The following is a 22,820-nucleotide window of genomic DNA, read 5'->3' as shown; positions in this document are numbered from 1 at the left end:
TACCGCAAAAACGGCTGCACCGATCTCAACGATACACCTCCATGCCCCTGGGATTCCCACGGGTGATCCCACCAGTTAATAAAATGTGCCCATGACATCATAGAAGTGAGGGAATTAACCTGTCCTGAAGGAAGTAATTTATATATTTTTTGTCTTCACTGTGCATTAATATGTCTGAGTCGCATGTGTAAGTGGAGCAAAACTTTTGTATGTCTTCGGTCCATTATTTACTGTTTCTGGTTGATATATTTATCAATGACCTGTAAAGAGTTACCGCATCTGTAAAGAGTTCACCTCTCTGTCATGAAGTTCTCATATCATATCTGATTCCTTATCTACTGAAAGTGTATCAAGCCCCCCTGGGGCACCCTCTCGTTGACTGGATTTGCATTGAGTACCGTATATATACTTCTATAGGTTAAAATGAGCAGCTCTGTGAGATCTCTCATCCAGTGTTTTTAGATGGGTTTTTTCAACCTAGAAAAAGATAAACCCATTTGAAGGTTTTCAAATCCAGTGATGAAAACTTTGAGCTCCACGTATGGGCAGATGAGGGGAGTATGACGAAAACCCTCGTAATGGCCGCTCGAGATGGATGCATCTACATCCTTCGAATCTCGTGGTTTTTTTTGGTTTTGTTTAGTTTTTAAACAGGGAGTTGGGGTGGGGAGTGGGGGGGGGGGGGTCAAAGATTTATCTGTTTGAAGTTTGACCTCAAGATTTTTTTCCCATGAACCAAACTTTGGGTGGCTAATTGGAATGAAAGTAGAGGGTGATGAACATCATTGTCTGAGGGTTTTTTTGGCTATATGTGAAACGCTCAACTATCTTTTCGAAATATATTTTTGAAATTTATATTTCTAAGGGCTCACTTTAGGTAGCTAAAACAGGTTGAAGTGAAGTCATGTGATGTCTTTTCCACAGTAATTCACAGGCATTTTGTTATAAAATCTGTTTATAGCTTGTTTGTCTTTTTGCTTTAATATTTCCTGATGTTTCACAGGTAAAACCAAGAGTGTAAGGGTTGCCTTTCAGCATTTCCAACAAGCACCAAGATATGTAATCCTCAGTGCATTTGCTAAGTTAGTCCGGAACATTCCAAACAATTTTTTTTTTCTGCCAGAGAATTATAATGAAGAGAAAAGGCTTTCAGTGACCATACCATTGTGGGATGGTCAGAAATATCAGATATCTGACTAGTTTTGCCACTCATTGGAGTCATTTTTGGAATTGTTGAGGTCTCATGTAATGAAAGGATCATGATGCAGTTTCCTTGCTTCATCATGTACTGTAATTAGAGTATGAAGATTCCTTGGTATCCCTTCAATTTTGCACAGTGCTGGTATTTTTGAAAATCTGTTTCATGTAATTTTTCAGCTGATTCTTTCTTCTTTGGGCATATATATTTTAATACCAAAAGTTTTTCTCATGAGCTATTTTCCCCACTTTCCCAGTAACCAGCTAATTTGTTTAATGGCAGCCTTTTATCTCCCTGCTCTTATTCACGAGCTTTCTCTCTCTTTGTAATTACTCACTCTCACTTACCACATCTTTAAAACCACTTAGGCCTAATTCCCCCAGGCCATACCAGTCGTGTCCACATAAAAGGCATCAAACGTGAGTCAAAGGTAAATGTGGAAGAGCGGCCCACGCAAGATGCAATCAGATCTCGCAAAGTCAAGCCTTTCTAGCCACAAGCTCTTTCCCAATGCCAAATGATGAAGGAGAGGTTCAACTTTGGCCATTCCTTTGGGCCTATAGCCCATTCAAGACACTGCACCAAGAGACATTGGCTACAGGAATTGTGTTTCCATGCAGAAAAGGCCTTCATGTCAAGCAGCTTGCTTTCTCAACACGGAAGGCTTACATCACTGAGGGCAACTTTAGGTCATAGACTGTTTAAGGTTGGTATTTACTTGACTTGACTCGCAACAAGCATATCTATCCTTAGACACACAGAAAGCATTATATTTGCCAATTTTAAGGCTAAATCTCCAACTAGTCTTCTTAAAGTCACGGTAGCACCTTGTCAAGTCCATCTCTAGTGTATGTTCCCCTGAATTCCTCCCTTCACCTCAACTGGTATGACTGCAGACTCCGCCTGAGATAAAGCAGAATTTCCCAACTCTGTATTTGCTTCCAATTCTCGTGCACACAACCCATCTCGCTCTGTCACAATATTACCCCTCTCGTAGCCACTGTCTACCTTACTTTTGTGTTCTTTGCACCCAAGAAGGTAGACCAGCCTCGACCCTCTTTCGGTGATGGTCCCAGATAGCATTAAAAAAAAAAAGAGTCTGGTGTTGGCTTAGCGGTTAGGGTGCCGGCTTGGGATCCTAGGATCCTGGGTTTGAATCCCGGTCGATCGCTGAATTAACACCAGGGGGTTGACTCAGCCTGTCAACCTTCCGAGGTCGGCAAATTGTGAGTACAAGTTCACTGGTAATTCCCTGTGTGTCGCAAGAGGCGACTAACAGGGTTGGCAGCAGGAAGGGCATCCGGCCATAAAACATTGCTTCAAAAAGGGGACCACGGTGCCCGACAAAGGCCAATCCCTGCTCTGTGGGGAAAATGGCCTCTAAAGGATGGTCCCAGATAGCATTAAGCAACAATATTAATGGTTTGATTTCCAATCCGACAATAAATTGTCAGATTGGTGTTTTTCAGACAGGGTTGCACCACAAAGCATGCCGTCCTTCACATGGGCATTAAGCTGGATGTCCCATCTGCTAGCATTAGCTGAAGATGCTACTGTACATGTCTATCGCAAATTGTAACCAAGTTATTGCTGGCACTCTGGACAAACGACAGATTCCTGTCACCTTCAGTCAAAGTCATGAGGCCTGGCCAGTCTGTTTGCCAAAGACTTGAACCAAAAACTTTCCCCAGCCAATCCCACAAGCTGTTAACTCTGCCTAATATTTAAAATATTGGGTGAATAGGGGAGGTTGTATTATCAACAAGTTTAGAAATGCTACAAGTTATAGTAGTTTATGGTATCACACATAGGTTGAATGATTTTGCCTGATGAGCATTGAAAATTCTGGCTAAATATATTTCTCAGTGATATAAATGATAGAGGTATGTGTCATCAAGTTGTCATCATGTTTACAGTCATCAAGTTGCACAGTTGAGGATATCCGAGTTAATTTTGAAGTTACAACTGCTGCACAATACTGCACACAAATAACTCATTTCTATTGGCTTTGAGGCACACCCCCACATCTGGGCCATATTTTCCAAAATTTGAGGAGTTGCTTTGTAATATTTTGGGGCTTTTCATGAAAGGTGTCCAAATAACACAGTAAAAAAAAAAAAAAAATATATATATATATATATATATATATATATATATATATATATGTGTGTGTGTGTGTGTGTGTGTATGTTTAACACGGTGGATCCTTGAAATTGTTTGATTTCACATGCATGATTTAGTTGTAAAGCGTTTGACATTATCATTTCTAACTTTAAGATATTTCGACTGAAGTCCTCCACTTTACGTTTCTACCTGAAAGGCTCCAGGTTTATCCCCAGCTCTTTAGATTTCAGACTGCCAACAATTTGATATTGTGCAAATTGACACTATTGTGCAAACGAGCTTTCAGTTGTAAATGAGCTTAGGGATAATAGGATACGCTGCACAATACTCGATTAGAAATCGAGTAACCTGTTTGGATTTATCCTAGAATTCGATAAAACAGTTTGATATTGCCTTAAAGCATAACTTGTGTATGAACCCAATGTCAATCAAACCTTATCCTCTCTCAGAAACTTGCACAAGAAAATCCCAACCTCTCCATATTGCTATTTGTCTGCAGGCCAGGAGAAAGGGCGTCAGCGTCCTGCGATGGAAGCGGCCATTTTGCAAACACGAGCAGTCTGGCAGAGAGAGCAGAACTGCAGCAACCTTACCACTTGGCAATGAGTTGTCTCCCAAGGCAACCTTACCACATGGCCACCCACTTGCCACGATCTGCATTTTCTGGCCTTCAGTCGAGGGCCTTGGAGACTTCAGTGGTAACACCCCCACGACCTTCCCAACAAGACAACCAAAAATCAGCAGCATTTTTGAGGACCAAGGGAGTTAGTCATACAGCTAGCCCTGCAGAGAGACCATCCCATTACTCTCGGAAACTGGCAAGGCCCAATCATGGCGAGCAAGATCTGCCGCCTGCAGTTGACCAAAACTTCCTACAGCAGCATTCACGCAAATTGCTGGCACACGACAGAATGGAGAAGCAGGTATGAGGTCAGAGTTTCCAGCCCGTTTTCACCGTAACCAAGGTTGACCTTACTGAGACGACAATATTGAGTCGATTCCTACCATTATGAGATAACAATTTGCAATGTTTTTTTGGAAACTTTGACATTTTGACCACCATCCTGGTACCATCTTTGAAAACGTTCTGTTTAATAATGATATAGTGCCTAACTTGTTCAGATGTTTTATGTTATCCCGTTAATAGGTGCATTTAGTTGGTAAAGTGCTGATTGTAGATTTGTGAAACAAACTGGTAGATAAGCATCTCCAGTAGAATTTCAGCAGTTTTCATCAATCATTTACCTCTTTGGTTTTACTAGCAAAGTACCCGCTATATGGGCGATCATGGTCCAAGCGTACAACACCTTCTTCTGACATCCCTTTATTTGGGTGGTGTATAGGCAACAGACCGCTGCCTCTATCACTCCCAAAAATAAAAATAACCCAGGTTATGTACTTGCATACTGCTTATGTGCACATATACATTGTGGTTACACAGCTCAGATAATTCCAATTGCACTGGCCAATAGGCTGACATCAGAGGCCTGAAGCCTGAGGCCTATACACACTGTCACCTTCACAAAGCCCATGATACCAATCGGTTCCAATCTTTAAATATTGGATGATCCTTTTAACAGTCACTTAGGTTGTTTTGCACTTACAGGATAACTTGTAGGGAGGGCATGACGATTGTGAATATGACACTTCCGAAGGTGCCTTTGGCTTACCAAAATACGGATATCTATAATTTCTTTTTTCAGGGCACAATTGTGGGTGGTGTCTGGCCAGCTGTCCACACAATGGGTATAGAGCAGATATATGTACATATGTACATGCATACATAAATACATACTGTCGTGTCCCCGGGGTTAAGACCCCAAGAGGACGAATGACCAAAACGAGCTCAACCCCAAGGGGTACACCCAACTCGGCGGTAGTATATTTTCGCTCTCGAGGGAAGGCTCGAGGCCTTATCTGATCAGAAACACACGCAGGGGTTATCCGATCCCCACAAACACATAAACGAATGGAAGAAGGAAATGCACCCATCAATGAAATTAATGAAAATAAATGTGGTACTGAAGGAGCTGTGCTCCCACGTAATCGGAAGAATGGACGCGACAAAAAGCTGGAATTCGTCCGAGTTTCTTTATTGTCACAAAGCAACTCAGGTACTCTGAAAAGCCCGTTTATCGGGCAGCAATATATATACACACATTATCCCGGAGCGTTTGCCCGGGAAAGGCGAGAGTGGGCGTGGCCAGGCGTCCTGGCCACGGCCTGGCAAGTCGAGGGCGGGCATGCCCGGGCGTGCCCGGGCGTCCCGGCCGAGGCCTGGCAAGTTGAGCGCGGGCCTGCCCGGGCGTCCTGGACGAGCCCGGCATGGTGATCGCTCCGCGTCCTTGGTAGGTGCAAGGCGATTGTGTAAACCCAGCGGTAGCCGCTACAGTACCATGAAAATGAAAGGTGAGGTAAAACTATAACTCTAATGTGAGACGTCTCCCCTCCGACTCATAGACAGCCAGGTGGGAAAATAAAAGAAAATAAATATTCCCTGGTTAGGGCACTCAGCTCTGGTCTCGACAAGCACTTTCAGGATGCTTGGTGGTCATTGAACGGGTCCCCGAGTCACCGCGCGGGAACCGCACAAGATGGCGCAATCGCCACATGGGCACACCGAGCCGCGAAGCACGGCAGAACGTCCCCCCACTCCGAAGTCCTGGCCAGACCACACTGCGCGGCCACAGCGCGTCCGGAGTACACCACCGCTCGGAAACACCTTCCTCCTCCAACGTTGCAAAACTCCACAGTGCTCCGAATGTTCACTTCGCTAGTGTGCACCGCTCGAAGCATAACCGCCTCGTGTCAACAGGACACAGAGACACAGAGACACAGATATATATATATATATATATATATATATATATATATATATATATATATATATATATATATATATACATATATATATAAATATATATATATATATATATGTATGTATGTATGTATGTATGTATGTATGTATGTATGTATTGTATGTATATATATATATATCGCGACCGTCCACTATCGAAGCCAGGACCAGAAAAGCAAGATGGCACGACTTCCTCTCTTTTCCTTTACTCTCGAATGTTCAAAGATGATGTCACACTCTCTATCCAATCACTGAGCGCTACTCAATCACGAAGGCCGGGGCGTGGCCTCCTCGTTATGAGTCATCGGGGGGCGGAGTCCAGTCAGCGTTCGTGAATGTTCATATGACGTCGTTGGCCGTGAGGTGGGGCTTGTGTGCCGATCGGCAAATGTGCTAGGCGTTGGTTAGCTCTTGTGGCGTTGTGAGCGAATGAGTCCATTTACAGTACGATCGTTGTAGTTATTGTTATGGCGGCCCTTTTTGATGCAATAATAACGAAGGGAAAAATCACAGGGCAATTACACACTGGGGTTTATTTTTAAGCCCTACCTAATTAGCATAGCTCCACCCCTCATATGGAGACACATATACGATCTTATAAGGACATTCGACACTACTTAGATACATTGAGGTGAGTTCTTCTTCTTCACGACACTCGGAGCATGCTAATTTATACGATTCTATCTCGACTACGGTAATTCATTTTTTACCTCCACAGACGTAACAATACATACATACATACATACATACATACGATACATACAAACACTTGCTCCATTATACAGGGTGATCAAAAAGTCACTGTGCACCTGTATTTCTCTCGTTACTTGTAGGTGCACAGAGACTTTTTGATCACCCTGTATATGGATTACTGGTATTAGCCACTGATTTAACAGTGTCGACAAAGCTTTCAGTCATGATCAAGAAAGCACTTGTACAGTTATTAGACAGCATCTTCAAATGAGACTTGCATGAGGCATATTATGGCAGGATTGGAGTCAAATTGACTCTCATTCACTTACAACGTCTGGCGTTAAATGCGGCACATCTTTCTTAGCTCCAAATTTATGTGCTTTCTTTGGCTACAATTTCTCCATCTCATGGGAGACTCCATTGTTGGCACTGTTAATCTGTCATTAGACCAGCACCACTTTCTCAATTTCCAATAACACTGCTTAGAAAAGCAACATCTTTAACAAGATTGCCATGATATGAAAAAACATCAAAACCTCTTGTTGGATTCTTCAAAGGCTCCTGTCATGGAAATGTGGGTAGTGTGGCTGATTGTAGAGATTGCGGCCTTTCTGCGGCCTTGGGATCCCTGGTCATAATTGCCCCTAACAGTTTTGCCATTAGTGCACATGGCTGGAATGTGTGCGCCCACACATGTGGGAGGGGGAGAGAGCCTATACACAAGCTGCTCACTAGGGAAGGTTAAAGATGGAGAAACTGTGGGAGAGGCTGGGGCCTTAACAGCATGCACTCACTTGCCATGTTTGTGGTTGGAATGTATTGACACTGCGGATGTGCAAAAAAGGTCATTTACGCTACTTCTGCCATCCCATGAGCTTCCATCTTTCATTTTGATGGAGCTATTCTAAGAAAGTGGGCAGGCTGTTATGATCAACAGCTTTTCAGATTGGGCCTTCGTGATGTAAAACTTTGAACTCTATCAACAAAACAAAACTCTATCAACTGGTGATGATGATGATGATGATGTCCATTTACCTCCTTATTATACCATACGTCCTCACCCTTTTCCTGATCCTTATTTTACCATTTCAGGTGAAGCTATTTGGTATCTGCTTTTATTTTCCTTTTCTAAATGTACTTGGTTTCCGTCGGACTTTTTAGGACTACTGGTTCAATCTATATTGAGTCAGAATCCTATCACCATGATGTACTTTCGAACGCAGCATGACCGTGTCACAAAATGTTATATTGTCATCACAGAGGCCCCATATTTTCATTCTGATTATTTTAAGAATGTGGTTTGGCCTTCATGTCAAACTATGGCAATCGACTTAAACACGGGATCCCATCCCATGATCTCTGGTATTCTAGAGCAGAGTACAAAAGACTATGTTCTCTTTCTCCTCTGCGTAAACAATATTGACTTCTTTTTTGTACAAGGTCTAAGGCTCATAATGGAGCTGCCACTCGCGCGCACACACACACACACACACACACACACACACACACACACACACACACACACACACACACACACACACACACATGGACATACTGACGAGACCTAACATTTAACACAGCCACTGAGCTTGTCGGAAGAGCTGTCACTGCTGATACTTCCCGGGATATTCTGGGTACCAGCAACGTAAGAACAATGGTGCCGCTTTTCTAACTGCACCCAACGGGCCATTTCCTTCTCCCCATGGATGCCAACCGATGGGGGTTGACCATGATCTATCCTTTGAAAATGCTGAACATCAAGCAAGGAAGCAACACATATCATTTTTAAGTCTTCAGTGTGACTCGGTCGGGGTTTGAGCCACCGACCTCGAGAACTTGGAGCGGACCCTCTAACGGTCTAACCAGTACACGACTGAATCTACTTCCAATTATTTTTGGGGTTTTTTTCACAAACAAGAACATATTGTTATGTCTGTGGGGTAGGCAGTGATATGTAGAGTCAGGTAGATTTGTATAAATTAGCATGCTCTGGATGTCGGGTAAGAACCATCACCATGTAATAAGTTCTGTTTAGCCGAATGTCGGATAAGTGTATAATGTATATCTGTCCCCGTCACGAGGGGGCGGGGCATGTTAACTAGCTCAGGGCATAAGGATAAATTATCCCTTGTACGTCTTACCCTTGGTGATTTATCCTTTGTCCCTTATGGCTCTGCAGTAGACACTAGCGCAGGAATTGCCCATTAAACCACACATAACAATAAAACCAACCGGAAGCCAGGCATCGGGCACTGGGGCTGACAATCCCACCTGGCAGGCACACATCGCTCGGGCAGGCCGAGAGCCACGCCCAGAAGGAGGACAGTGATTAGGCGGGAGTTGACCAACAGGAAGGCTGGGGTAAGAAGGGACTCGCTGATTGGCCAGGGCGGAGCAAGAAGGTGCAAAGAAGCAAGAAGAACAATATGCAAAATTGGTGTCCAAAATTTGGTCTAAAAAATTTAGTCCCAGGTTCTGAATCCCACTCCTGACACCAATTGTTGTGGATCCCAGAAACGTCGGCTCTCCCCTTATCAAGGGGGGATTAATCCCCTTGTCCTCTATCTGGCCGACGCAATCCTGGAAGTTATAACGTCCTTCCCGGGCAGCATTAGGTAGGGTTTTTAGGACTATGGATTCGCTATTACCTAAGTACTAACGCTGACCGGAAACGAGGAGATAACTCCCGCTCGAATCACGGATATCAGGTGGAAACGCCGAGCGGATAGCGATCCGCGATCCGAGCTGTTAACAATGGCTAACCCGATTATAGCGGTTGGGATCGTGCCACGTTTACCCAATGGAGAAAAGACTAGGACGATCGGATTAAGGAGAAACCAGAAATAACAAGGCAATTTATTTACAATGTACAAAGAAGAAGAGCAAACGAAAGAATGTACAACAAAGAAAGAGGAAGGAAAGGTACACAGGGCAGTCTTAAACAGTCTTATTCTATTCCCTGGACACGGGCCCGATCGCTCTCAGATTCGGTCTCAGACTTCAGACTCACGCGGGGATGTAGATGGTAGGGTGGAAGATCCGGCGGTGGCGTTCAGGCTCCGGTCCGGCTTCGGTCCTTGACCCGTACGAGCAGACGAAACCCGGCAGGCAGCTCTCCACGTAGTGTAGCGCGAGCGGACAATTATAGTGACGGGGAAAGGTAAGCTGGGCTATTGGCGTACGTAATATGCGTACCGGCGCTTTGACACGCGCTACCGGTATTACCCGCTCCAAGCGCCCCTTCCCCAATGTCCTTCGGCACGCTGCAGTTCTCGGCAATGCGTGCCGCGCGCTCGCCTGTTGTAAAGCTGGTTGCCACAGCGCGTCTCTCCCTCTCGTACTCAACTCTCGTACCAGTTCTTTTGCACAACGCACTCGCCCAGTCAGCCCTCTCGTAAAGCGCAATTCCTTCGTAATCGCATCAGTCCCCTCTTGGTAAAGTGCATATACTCTCGAGTCCTCTCAACCTTCCCCAGGGAATCCTGTTGAAGGGCTTTGCGTGCGCGCTTTTATAACCCAAGCCAGCGAACGCTCTCGAAGCCCAAACCACGCCCGGTCAGGCGACCTCACCTCAGCCCTGGTTGGCTGGTGTTGCCTTACCGGCTCCGCCCTGATGGCTGGTTGACGTGGCCGCACCTCCATCCTGGCACTCCGCCCCCTTTTCGGGCCTCACCTCGTGGCTTTTGGCTGGGTTGAGCGAGCCCAAGGGCAGTGAAGGCTGCTGGCAAAGGAGCGTACCAAATTGGGAGGGCCGATGGGGCGCAGACGGGAGAGCGCTTAATGGCGTCGCTTGGAGGGAGGCTGCAAAATGAACGAAAGGGGCCTACTCTTATTTGATTGACACAACGCAGATGCAACTATTGGGAATGGCCTTATCTAAACACAGACTATGAAATAACTGACGTCCTAAGGTGACCTACGTGTTGCTTGTGGCCTATCTATGGGGTGCAACCTTTTACCTTTAATGATGTTATCTGTGTGGGTTCTCAAAACCGCAACAATATATATATATGTATATGTATGTATATATATATATATATATATATATATATATATATATATATATATATATATATTGTTGTGGATATGAGGATTGTATTTTTTTAATTGTGTGTTTTATTAATATTGCTTGATTCTGGACCCTCCTGCCTCCAGTGTTGTGTAAAGGTCAAAGGGCGTCCCATAATTAGTCCATAAAGCATACACGTCAGCCAATCATAGATTTCCCCCTGGTTGATAGTTATATGTTTATTATGTGTATTAGGGTAAGGCCTTGTCTCCCATCAAGATGACACTCCATTGCACCAAGTGAAATAGAGTAGATTCCTTTCACTTTCCCCTTTCATCATTGCCAAGCCTCGATTGCCAATTACATCCCCTCCACAACCACCATTGAACATGTGCTCGGGTCGGGGAAGAAAGGCGTGCCCGCCCATCGTCATCAAGGGCGGAGCTAGAGGGCCGTGCCGACCAATCAGGGCCGAGGTGAGCACACCGATGGGCGTGTCCTAAAGGCCGGCGGCTTGATCGCCGGAGGCGCTATAAAAAGCGCGCGCGCAAGGTCCTGCAGGAGAGGGGAGATCATCCAGCAGCGATTCTTGTCCAAGGGAGATCATCCAAGCAGCGATTCTTGTCCAAAGGAGATCATCCAGCAGCGATTCTTGTCCAAAAGAGATCGTCCAGGGAAGCACAAAGCCTGCTATTCGTCGCTTTGTTCGCCAAAGTTGGACCAAGCAAGAGAGTTGGGCAAGAAGCAAGCACGTTGTTCAGTTGTGTGGTTGGACCAGACGAGTCCTGGCAAAGCACGCGACGTCCCCAGAGCAGCCGCAGCCACAGCAGCAACGACAGCAGCGTGGGGCCTTGACGGCAGTTCCGGAGCAGGGCCGTGAAGGAACGGCGGCGGTCAAATGCGCCGATCGTGCTGCATTACCCTTGGACCTTCCTTTCCCTCCAGCCATCCACCTCCTGCCTTTCCATCCTTCTTGTGTACGTGAGTTTGTTTTGTTTGTTCTGTCCTTGGGTTAATTAAGACTGTAGGTAAGCTAGGTTTCACTGTGTCTAAAATCTTCTGTAAATTGTTTTCTTATCTTTCCTTCTTCCTTGGTTATTTTTGAGCCTGTAAATAGCAAATAAATTATATTCGTATTTCCAACCTTTTTGTCTGCTTCTTCTTCACATCCGTGTCGCCTTAGTCTTTTCCCTATTGAATATCTGTGGCGCGATCCGGCCAACGTTCGGGAATCGGGTTAGTCGGGGTAACTGTACGGCCGCGGTGCCATCCGCTCGGCAAACAACATCCTTATCCGCGGTCCGTAACAATATATATATATATATATATATGTATATATATATATATATATATCTATATTGTTACGGATCCGGGGTACGGCACTCCCGTTAGCAAGGGGAGGTTAATCCCCTTGTCCTGTTAAGCTGGCCGTCCGACCGGTCCTGGGGGTATGACGTCACTTCCTGTCGATGGTAAGTAGGGTTGTAAGCCCAATTTGTCTTAATACCTAAGTACTACCACCGGCCGTAAGCGAGGAAATACTACTTTCACCCGGGCCGCAGCGTGATTGGATTGCGCCGAGCGAAGCGAGCTGCGACTCGGGCCGATACCAAGAGACTAAACCCGATTCCAAGCGTTGGCCGAATCGTGCCACAGGTACTCAATCGAAAGAAATCACGAAAGCGATCGGACGAGAAAGAAGAAACCAAAGGTAAGAAATAGACATTTATTAATTATTTACAAAACCAAAGAAATCAAAGGAAGAGGAACGAAGGTAATATACAGGACGAAGAAGAAGAAGATACACAGGGCAAGCCTTAAAACAGTCTTATTTATCAACGCCCAGACAGAAAAAACACAGACTTACACGAAAGGGAATAGCAGGCAGGAGTCACTGGACGAAGGAGAAGGGTCTGTGCAGGTGAGAGGGTAGGCCGGTCCGGGCCGGTGCGCAGCGTCAAAGGTGGCTCCAGTCCACGCTACGGGCTCGAGGCGAACAGCCAGCCGCCGCTCCACGTATTCGTTTTCACACGCACTGCCAGGCCAATGTCAGTTGACAATTGTATTGTAGTCGCCGTCACGGACCCACTCGCCGGATCACCTCTCTCTCTCTCGTGCCTTCTCACCCCCTCTGAACACTCATCCAACTCGTACCTTCTCACCGACTCTTTAAGCAGTTCCTTGCAGCCGCTTTTATTGCGCGTCTTCGAATCAAGCCGCCGGCTCTGATGACCCGCCTACCGGTTGGCTCACCGCGGTGCTGGTTGGCCGGTAAGGGCTTGCTGACTCCACCTCCGATGACGAGCCGACTTGCCACACCTTGTTCTGGTGGCTCCTCCCCCTTCTTTCTCGGCCCGACCGCATGGCCAATGGCGGCTGGTGGGGAGTTAGCAAACCAATCACACCGCTTTTGAAGGGAACTTTGAAGAGCGGAGATGATTGGGGAAATTGAAAGGGCCTATCTTATTTGATTAATGCAACACAGATTCAACTACTGGGAACAGGTCCTTAACTGAAACACATAATAATGAGATAACTACCAAGAGGTCTTATGGTTCGCTACGTGTGGTTCATGGACTAACTCGGGTGCGATCTTTAACCAGCCAATTGATGGGGATATCTACAGGGGGACATTTATAAGGGATACATTTACTAAAATTTACTAGTGAAGGTTCTAAAAACCATAACACAGCACCCGTTTTTCCTCTAGGGTCAGCTCGACCCGAACTAACTTTACTTAATGTGACACTCAGATGTAGTAGCCCTCTACTATTAACCTTACCCTTGAGTGCGACAGTTTTAAAACAACTACGTATGTCCCGCCTGTTACGTTGCATCCTACCTAACAGACTCACGCCCACAGAATAACCGCATCACGGAATGGTTTTCAATCTACACATATACGGTGGGGAGCATTATTTACAAAACACTAATTTGTATTTACACGGCAAACGCAGGACCTGTCATTATGGGAGACAAAAAGGAAAAATCTGCAAAAGAGGAAGTGCATACACTGCACTGCACCGATACACCATACTCAAGTGCCCGGGGATGCACAATTGATATTGCAGTGCACCCCCGAGCACAAGAGCATCACAACGCACCAAAGCACCATCAGCACCAATAAGCACCAGAAAAAACCAAAAGCACCATCCAGTGCTCATTGCACACATTTCAAATAAAAACAAACAAACTGTTGACCGGTTCTTCTTTCTGCTCCCTCTGCTGGCCGATGTTTCTTCCTGGTGTTGTCCTTCTTGAGCTTGTGGCTTGCTGCCTATTTGCAATAATAAAAAGGCACGAAACGCATCCATTTTTATTTAGGGCCCACAGGGGCCAACTATGGGTGGTCCACCTGTAGGGCAAAAGGGGCCACCTCACTGTGGTCCGCAAGCCAACTCTTCTCTGGCCATCATGGCTGGTCCCAGCAGAGGGGCCAGGCCCCAATACGTGGGGTCCATAAGGGTGTGGTGCTTAGCCACAGAAGCGTGTGGTCCATATAGTGGTGCTAGGCCGCAAGTCGTGCGGTCCATAAGGTGGTGTACCGATCCAGGCAGGCAGTGCAGCGGTGGCTCGGGCACACAAATGCGGCTCCTGCATGCTTTCCCCTCAGTGCCCAGAGAGCACTGTCCATAGGTGGGGAAGGAGGACAAAGCAGAGTTAGCAGGGTGCAAGGGCACAAGGGTACACATCAACACAAGGTAATGCAGAGGCGAGGTGCGCAGGAGAGTGAGCGGAGAAAACTCGTCCCTACTGTACGTCACCCCCCCTGTCACCTAATCTACCCTTGCCCCTTACCCCATATTTACACAACAATTTACAATTCGTCTCTACGTCCTGTCTTCCCCATATCTCCCCTAATTCCAAATTCATCAACAATCCCTCTAACCAAATTTGCCATCAATTCCAATTTCTCATCAATTCCTCATAAGGAGGAAGAGATGGAACAACCAAGCACAATGTCACCCCCACGTCATGATGCGTCTCACCATTCCAAAACATTCGCAAAAATCACATGGTGTGGAGTCTTGTCATCACCTCAGGTGAGTGGCTGCAGATGGTGCGAAGGGATTTCCATCCTAACTATCCTCTAAATGACTTTTACATTTTTACTCTACCCGGGGTCTTTCCCTGCTAAACCATTGGCCATCTTACTCTATGCGGTTCTAAAAACCAAACTCCCATTGACCACACTGTGGTACTCACCAATTTGGGGTCTCACTCCCCCGATTCAACTCCCTGTGCCTTCACACAATTTCGGGGCTGAGTCGTGTGGCTCCCCTCGCAGGTCTACTCACCTGCACACCTCCGCCACTGCAGTTGCCTCCGAGCTTACCTGCTCCTTACCCTAACCTATCTACCTGGGGAAGGCCCTCTGGCGCTCTCCCCACTCGGTGCCCTCTGGCACTGGGCTACCCGGGTCCGTCCTCCGGATCCTCGGGCCCCACTGAACAACTCTACTGGCTCCCAGCGCCCACCTGCGGCCTCACCTGGCCGACATCCTGACAGTGGCGGAGTGCCCACTCAACTGCACTCACTAACAGGCCACACGCCCAGCCATTTCCACTTCACTAATGCACCCATCCAAACACCATTCTACCACACGCACCACAGATGCCAATATCCACCACAATTTACCTATACCCTCTACCTACTCTTAAACTACCCTCCCCGGGTATTCGTGAAAGGGGTCCATTCTCCCCATCCACTCCTTCCGCACCAACCACTCCACTCCACATATTCCACACTACTCACTCCACACCATCCATTCCATACTCCATATTCCATATATTCCATTCTCCATATATCTGTGCTTCACTTGCACACCTGTGCTCACACACACCTGGTGGCTCTTGCACCCGTCTCTCCTCCAGGACCATTCATTCAATACTACGCACTCAACTCACACTTTTTCACAATACGCTGCTCAATCACCTCCTTCACACACACTGCATCGTCTAAGCTGACTACGCCCCTTCTGAAACTCGCGCTTCCCAGTCGCCCCTTATACTATTGCACTCCCTCGTCGTTATAATCCACTAATCTGCTACGTCCCCTACTACAGGTACATGTCACTACTTAACTCTACAGTTACCTATGGTCAGCTATTTCCCTATACAATTATCCAAACCCTCCCTGGCTTGGTTTGCACTGCCATAACCCCATAACTAATGCTCATGTGCCCGGGTGGATGTGAGGGATGGTGGATTTACCATCCCTCTTCATCGGGCATCTCTCACTATTAATTTTGCCCATCCAATTTTTGCCAATCAAATTTGCCAATCATTACTGTCAATCATTTTTACCCATCAAATTTGCCAATCCAATTTGCCAATCAAATTCACTATCCCTACCATCGTCCATTAAACTTGAACCTCTCGGTACGTCCATGCATGTTCAAAGCTCCGCTTCGCAAAGCCGCGCAATGCATACGGGTGGTTTGGTCGCCTGCAGGTTGGGTCCGTCCGGCACTCGGTTCAGGGGAGGAGGTTTGGTTGGGCCAAGGTTTAAAGCACCATCCTGGCGCGGGGCCCTTCGCTCCTAAGCGCGATGGGCCAACCTTGCCCGGGTGGAACGCCGCCACCACAGGAGGGGGGGGGGGCGCCGTTCCGATCCCTCCTACCTTCCCTCGAACCGGGCCGGTCGCCTTGCCCGGCAAAGCCCGGACTCGACCGTGTGGGGCGGGGCCCGGCCCGGATCGTGCACGACGCTCCGAAGAGGAGCGACGCAGCACCGATCCCCGCCGGCTCCCGCAATACACACAGCCTGGCACGGACCGAGAGCTCGCGTCGGTTAAACATCGGTCTAACCGCTATCCCGTTTAACGTCGATGCCTTACTCGCATGCTCACGCGCATACGCGACCCCTTTCACACTCACCAAGCCCGGCGCTCCAACGCCGCTCGTAAATCCCATGCACTTTGTTATTGCACGTTCTCTTATACACCACCCAGGTACACTCATCCCGTTCACCGACTTCGTTACACACCTGACCACCGCACACCTTGGCACACACTCATCGTTCGCACAATTCATCAACACACCTCCTCGCGCCCATTCCTCAGTCACATCCTCTGTGACAACCATGGGTGTGCACTCTTTCGCACACCCAATCACACGCTTCACCACCAACCCAGGTGTGCCTCCTCGCACCCACTCCTCATCCATCTCACCCTCCGTATCACTCTCATCACACATACACTCCGACGTGCATTCTCGCTCGCACTCGGTTTCACTCCCACACTTTGTAACACACTCCCTCTTCGACGCACACTTTTTCCTCACACGCGTGCCATTTTCTCTCGCACAGCGCACCACGGACCTCCCACAAACGCCCGCGGTACACTGGGATCCCAAGCGCGCGAAAATAACATTCTCCCGCAAAACCTCTTAGCACCATATACCACTTTACTCACCTTTGGGATCCTCCTCTCCACACACACCTGCAAATCTTTATTAGGATTAGCAAGTACGGCATCAGGATGTGAATTCAGACTTTGTACATTATCCATTTCTTCCTCCGATTCCATTCCTATCTCTGCCGTCTCTTCAATCCCAATTTCCACTACTGCTTCGATTGATTCGGACTTAATTTCTCTTTTCTTTCCCTCGACGACCGCTGGTCCGAATAAAATTTCCTTTTCTACCTCGGCGGTCGCCGGCTTCCCCATACCCCGGGTCACGATTTCTACCCCCGTCCAGTTACCTGCGCTCTGCTCCGCCTCGCTCAACCCGCGCTTCTCAACCCGCGTTACCTCGTCGCGTACCCCCGCGACCTCTTCGCCCAACCTGCGGTTAACCTCCCTCTCCGCTTCCCTTACCTCATATGTGGCCTTGTCCCTCGCTAACCCCTCATTTACTTCCCCGATTTGGTCACCCACGTCCTCCAGTTGGCCCCCCAATTTACCTTCTAGCCCCCCCAATTTGGTTGTCTAAACCCCCCAATTTGACTTCTAGGCCCCCAATTTGGCTTTCTAATCGCTCCCCCATTCTATCTTCCAAATTACTCAACCCGTCTCTCAGTCCCCCAATTTGGTTTTCTAGGCCCCCAATTTGGCTTCCCATGTCATTTCTTATGTCTTCACTTGTCTTGACCATAAGGGCCTTCATTTGTATCATAAATAGGTCCAGATTCACTAGTGCCGCAGGCTCGGCTGCCGCGGCCACGTGCGCGGCGCCATTTTGTGCTCCCCCAACCACGTGCGAGGCGCCGCCATCTTGTGCACCTGCAACCCCCGCTACCGCACCCTCGTTGCTCTCCTCCTCCCTGAGGTCCTGGATTGCCTCTAACTCCTCTTCCACCTCCCCTACCGGCATTCGATCACCTTGATCATCCATGGCACGACTTCAATTTGGTGGGATTAAATAAAATTTCGGCCGCTCCAAATTTTGACCAAATCTTTTCGATGGATTAAAAATTTGGTTCGGGTCCAAATCCCAACTCCTCGACACCAATTGTTACGAACCCGGGGTACGGCACTCCCGTTAGCAAGGGGGGGTTAATCCCCTTGTCCTGTTAAGCTAGCCGTCCGACCAGTCCTGGGGGTATGACGTCACTTCCGGTCGATGGTAAGTAGGGTTGTAAGCCCAATTTGTCTTAATACCTAAGTACTACCACCGGCCGTAAGCGAGGAAATACTCCCACCCGGGCCGCAGCGTGATTGGATTGCGCCGAGCGAAGCGAGCTGCGACTCGGGCCGTTACCAAGAGACTAAACCCGATTCCGAGCGTTGGCCGAATCGTGCCACAGGTACTCAATCGAAAGAAATCACGAAAGCGATCGGACAAGAAAGAAGAAACCAAAGGTAAGAAATAACAGACATTTATTAATTATTTACAAAACCAAAGAAACCAAAGGAAGAGGAACGAAGGTAATATACAGGACGAAGCAGAAGAAGATACACAGGGCCAGCCTTAAAACAGTCTTATTTACAAACGCCCAGACAGAACAAACACAGACTTACACGAAAGTGAATAGCAGGCAGGAGTCACTGGATGAAGGAGAAGGGTCCGTGCAGGTGAGAGGGTAGGCCGGTCCGGGCCGGTGTGCAGCGTCGAAGGTGGCTCCAGTCCACGCTACGGGCTCGAGGCGAACAGCCAGCCGCCACTCCACGTATTCGTTTTCACACGCACTGCCAGGCCAATGTCAGTTGACGATTATATTGTGGTTGCCGTCACGGACCCACTCGCCGGATCACCTCTCTCTCTCTCGTGCCTTCTCACCCCCTCTGAACACTCATCCAACTCGTACCTTCTCACCGACTCTTTAAGCAGTTCCTTGCAGCCGCTTTTATTGCGCGTCTTCGAATCAAGCCGCCGGCTCTGATGACCCGCCTACCGGTTGGCTCACCGCGGTGCTGGTTGGCCGGTAAGGGCTTGCTGACTCCACCTCCGATGACGAGCCGACTTGCCGCACCTTGTTCTGGTGGCTCCTCCCCCTTCTTTCTCGGCCCGACCGCATGGCCAATGGCGGCTGGTGGGGAGTTAGCAAACCACTCGCACCGCTTTTGAAGGGAACTTTGAAGAGCGGAGATGATTGGGGAAATTGAAAGGGCCTATCTTATTTGATTAATGCAACGCAGATTCAACTACTGGGAACAGGTCCTTAACTGAAACACATAATAATGAGATAACTACCAAGAGGTCTTATGGTTCGCTACGTGTGGTTCATGGACTAACTAGGGTGCGATCTTTAACCAGCCAATTGATGGGGATATCTACAGGGGGACATTTATAAGGGATACATTTACTAAAATTTACTAGAGAAGGTTCTAAAAACCGTAACAATATATATATTGTTGCGGTTTTGAGATTGTACATATAACATTATTAAAGGTTAAAGGTTTGCCCCCCCATAGTTAGTCCACAAGCAACATGTAGGCCCATTAGAATTAGTTATGTCATAGTATGTGTAAGAGTAGGCCATTTCCCTCGTGACATCTGCGTTGTGTAAAGAATTAAGCTTAGGTCCTTTTCATTTTGCGGCCACCCTTCAATTACATCATGGGCAAACTCGATCCCACGCCCCATTTGGCATCCCTCAATTTGTTACGCTTTGGGCTACCCGCAGCCGTTTGTTACGCTTTGGCCGCCAGCAGCGTTAGCTGCCCGTTGCTCACAAACTAGTCGGGTAACCACGAGGTAGGCCTGAAAAGAGGGAGGAGCGCGAGGTCGGGGTGTGGCCGCGACAAGCAGCGTGTCAGAGGCGGCGACGGTAAGAGCAACAGCCAACCAGGGCTGAGAGGGCATGGCTTGATAGGGCGTGGCAAGAAACGTCTGGTGAGTTCCAGAGGGTTCCACGGGCGTGGCAATAAAACCCGTTGCGCGAGGCCCCCACCTCAGTTGAGCTATGAGAAGGGAGAGGCGCTTACAAGAGGACTCGTTGGGTGAATTGCGCTTTGTGAGAGGACTGGCTGGAAGAGGACTACCATTGAGAGAACTGATCCGGAGCACTCGTGTGAGAACAGCATTAAGAGGACTGGCGTGCACACGACAGTTTCGAGCCTTGATTGCGAAGCGCATTGTTCGCTCTTATTGAACTATTACGAACTATTCGCTTATTACGTACGTGGCTGAGCCGCGAGTGTAACAGCCAAAGCCAGCCTACCGTCCGCCCTGTGATAATCCCGTGCGCGCCAAACAACGCGTGGAGAGCTCCTGGCCGCTGTGTTCTTCTACTTCGCGGTGCGAGTTGGGGACCGGAGAGCGAGCTGCCTGAACGCCATCCCTGGATCATCGACCTGTTCGTCTGCAACCCCGTGTGAGTGTGTCTGAGTGTGACGGGCCCGTTTGTCCAGGGATAAGTTAAGACTGTCTGAGGCTGCACTGTGTATTCTTTTTCTTCTTATTGTACAAAGTGTAAATAAATTCTGTTATTCCTTTTCTTCCCAAATTCGACCGTTTCAGTCATTTCCATCATTGGGTAAGCGTGGCACGATTACGAACCGCTTGGATCGGGTTTAGTCCTTGATAACGGCTCGGGTCACGGGTTCGCTACCGCTCGGCGTTTCCACCAACACCCGTGATTCGGGCGGGGCTTATTTCCTCATTTCCGGTCAGCGTTAGTACTTAGGTAATAGCGAATTCATAGTCCTAAAACCATATTTAACGCTGTCCGGGAAGGACGTCATAGGTCCCGGGTCCCGTCGGCTAGTAAAAGACAAAGGGACTAACCCCCCCCCCCTTGGTAAGGGGAAAGGCCGGCGCTGAGGGCCGCAACAATATATATATATATGTATAGATAATACATACTTTATATGTTGTTAAAAATGCTCTGATATACTTATGGCTATAACAATATATTTTGCTGGATAAGTGGAATCTTTGTAGGGTACAAAGGAGAATTGTTTGTGTGTTATGTTACTCCTCCAAAATGATGTTTTATTATAATGTAGTGTACGTACATATCCCAGCACATTATATTGCATTGTTGTAAATTGTAAATTTGGAGGAGAGATTTCCTGAAATAATATGGTCACAAGTAAACTATTGACCATAAATCGATCAGTAACAAGAGACAAAATGTTTAAAGTGATTTTGCCTGAAATATAATACAGTACAGTAGTTTTTTTAAGACAAGCGGTGACAGAGAATGAAACTTTGCTCTTACTTTGAACAGTCCACCTCATCATTGCATGCTAGCCATCAAAACGTCAGAAAGTGAAGTGAAGCCGAAGCTACAAAAGACAGGCCCTGCATTATATGCCAAAGGGTTCAACAAAACATTGCATGGCGTGATACACGGAGAGGGCAGAGGGTGCAAAACCAGAAAGGAGACAGTCGAAGACTGAGAGGCCATCTGCATATAGTTATATGTTCATGGACGACTGTTTGTAAAGCTGCAATTGTGAGTCAATTTGAGCTGATTGACAAGTTTGGACGGGTTAATCCGACTGCAGTTCCAGATATACAGTATCACAGATGATGTAAATCAGAGTTCGCCCATTAAGTCACTGGCCAGGCTGCCAAAAATACATAATCCTGCAGCTGAACAGGATGCCTGAAACCCAGGTACCCTTATAGACAAGCGTACACAGTCAAGACAGTATGATTCTGTCAACGACAGACTAACTATATCAAAGAGATAGTCTTTAACCCTTGAAGCCAGCAGTGGAGCTCAGAGCTGACAAAACAGTTCATGACATTGTGTCCCAATGTTTAGACGAAATAATTCTCTCCTTACCTTAAGAGACATTGTTGCAGCCAAAGTGCATTACCACAGAACTTGCTCCAGACACTATACACGCCAAAGAGCAGAAAGAAAAACCCTCCTGAGTGTCGTGGAGTGCATGACTCTTACCAAAAAGCGGAGAGGGTTGCTATCATATCACTATCTGAAAATATTCAGAGCAATCTTTCAACTCCTCGGATTCCTGTTACTGAACTCCAGTGTTGGGCCGATTAGAAAATTTGACTATAACTGATTACCGATTTTTAAAATTTAATAATCTGCCAATTGTGCACCAATTCCGATTATAACATGATAAACAATGACATCATAGTGCATTGTGCACACATGAAGTGGTTACCGGATCGGCGCCGTGTCTGCGATTGATAGATTGATGGTATTCAGTGGCTGTGAATTGATACATTTTAAATCACTCTCTAATAGATTGGTGCATCGAAGGGCACAGCATCCTGTCATTTTTAAACAAATGATGAGCTCCCATGTGCTCATTCAAAAAGTTATTGACGGATATAAAATGAATCATTTCATTCTTGTCTGGTTAGCAAGTTTTATGCACAATGCAGTACAGGGAGTCCCCGGGTTACAAAGAGATTCCGTTCCGAACAACGTTCATGCAGTAAGTAAATCAATCGGCCAAAGTTTGATCAAGCGGTGAATCAGAAAATAATTCCAAATATATATGCAGCATCGTTGAAGCAAATTGTTAATTTTCATCTTTATGAAGCAGAACTTACATGGAAGGAAGGAAGGAA

The 22,820-nt window shown here is 47.3% G+C and overlaps 1 protein-coding gene across 3 annotated transcripts in view; it reads left to right on the top strand.

The window, feature by feature from the left end:
• TTLL5 (tubulin tyrosine ligase like 5) overlaps positions 1–22,820 on the top strand; it is a 232,972-nt gene that overhangs the window by 175,445 nt on the left and 34,707 nt on the right. For all 3 annotated transcript variants that reach the window (XR_013620981.1, XM_078766222.1, XM_078766220.1), the window contains exon 30: positions 3,822–4,245. Coding sequence is in view for 2 of the 3 variants with exons in the window: in XM_078766222.1 (XP_078622348.1) it covers positions 3,822–4,245 (424 nt within the window). In the remaining variant the exon portion in view is untranslated. The remainder of the gene's footprint in view (positions 1–3,821; positions 4,246–22,820) is intronic.

This window comes from Myxine glutinosa, chromosome 1, assembly GCF_964187855.1.
Source record: "Myxine glutinosa chromosome 1, kmMyxGlut1.1, whole genome shotgun sequence".
In the NCBI taxonomy this organism is placed as follows: domain Eukaryota; kingdom Metazoa; phylum Chordata; class Myxini; order Myxiniformes; family Myxinidae; genus Myxine; species Myxine glutinosa.
Note: the sequence above shows the minus strand (reverse complement) of the source record. Positions and strands in the feature narration are given on the sequence as shown.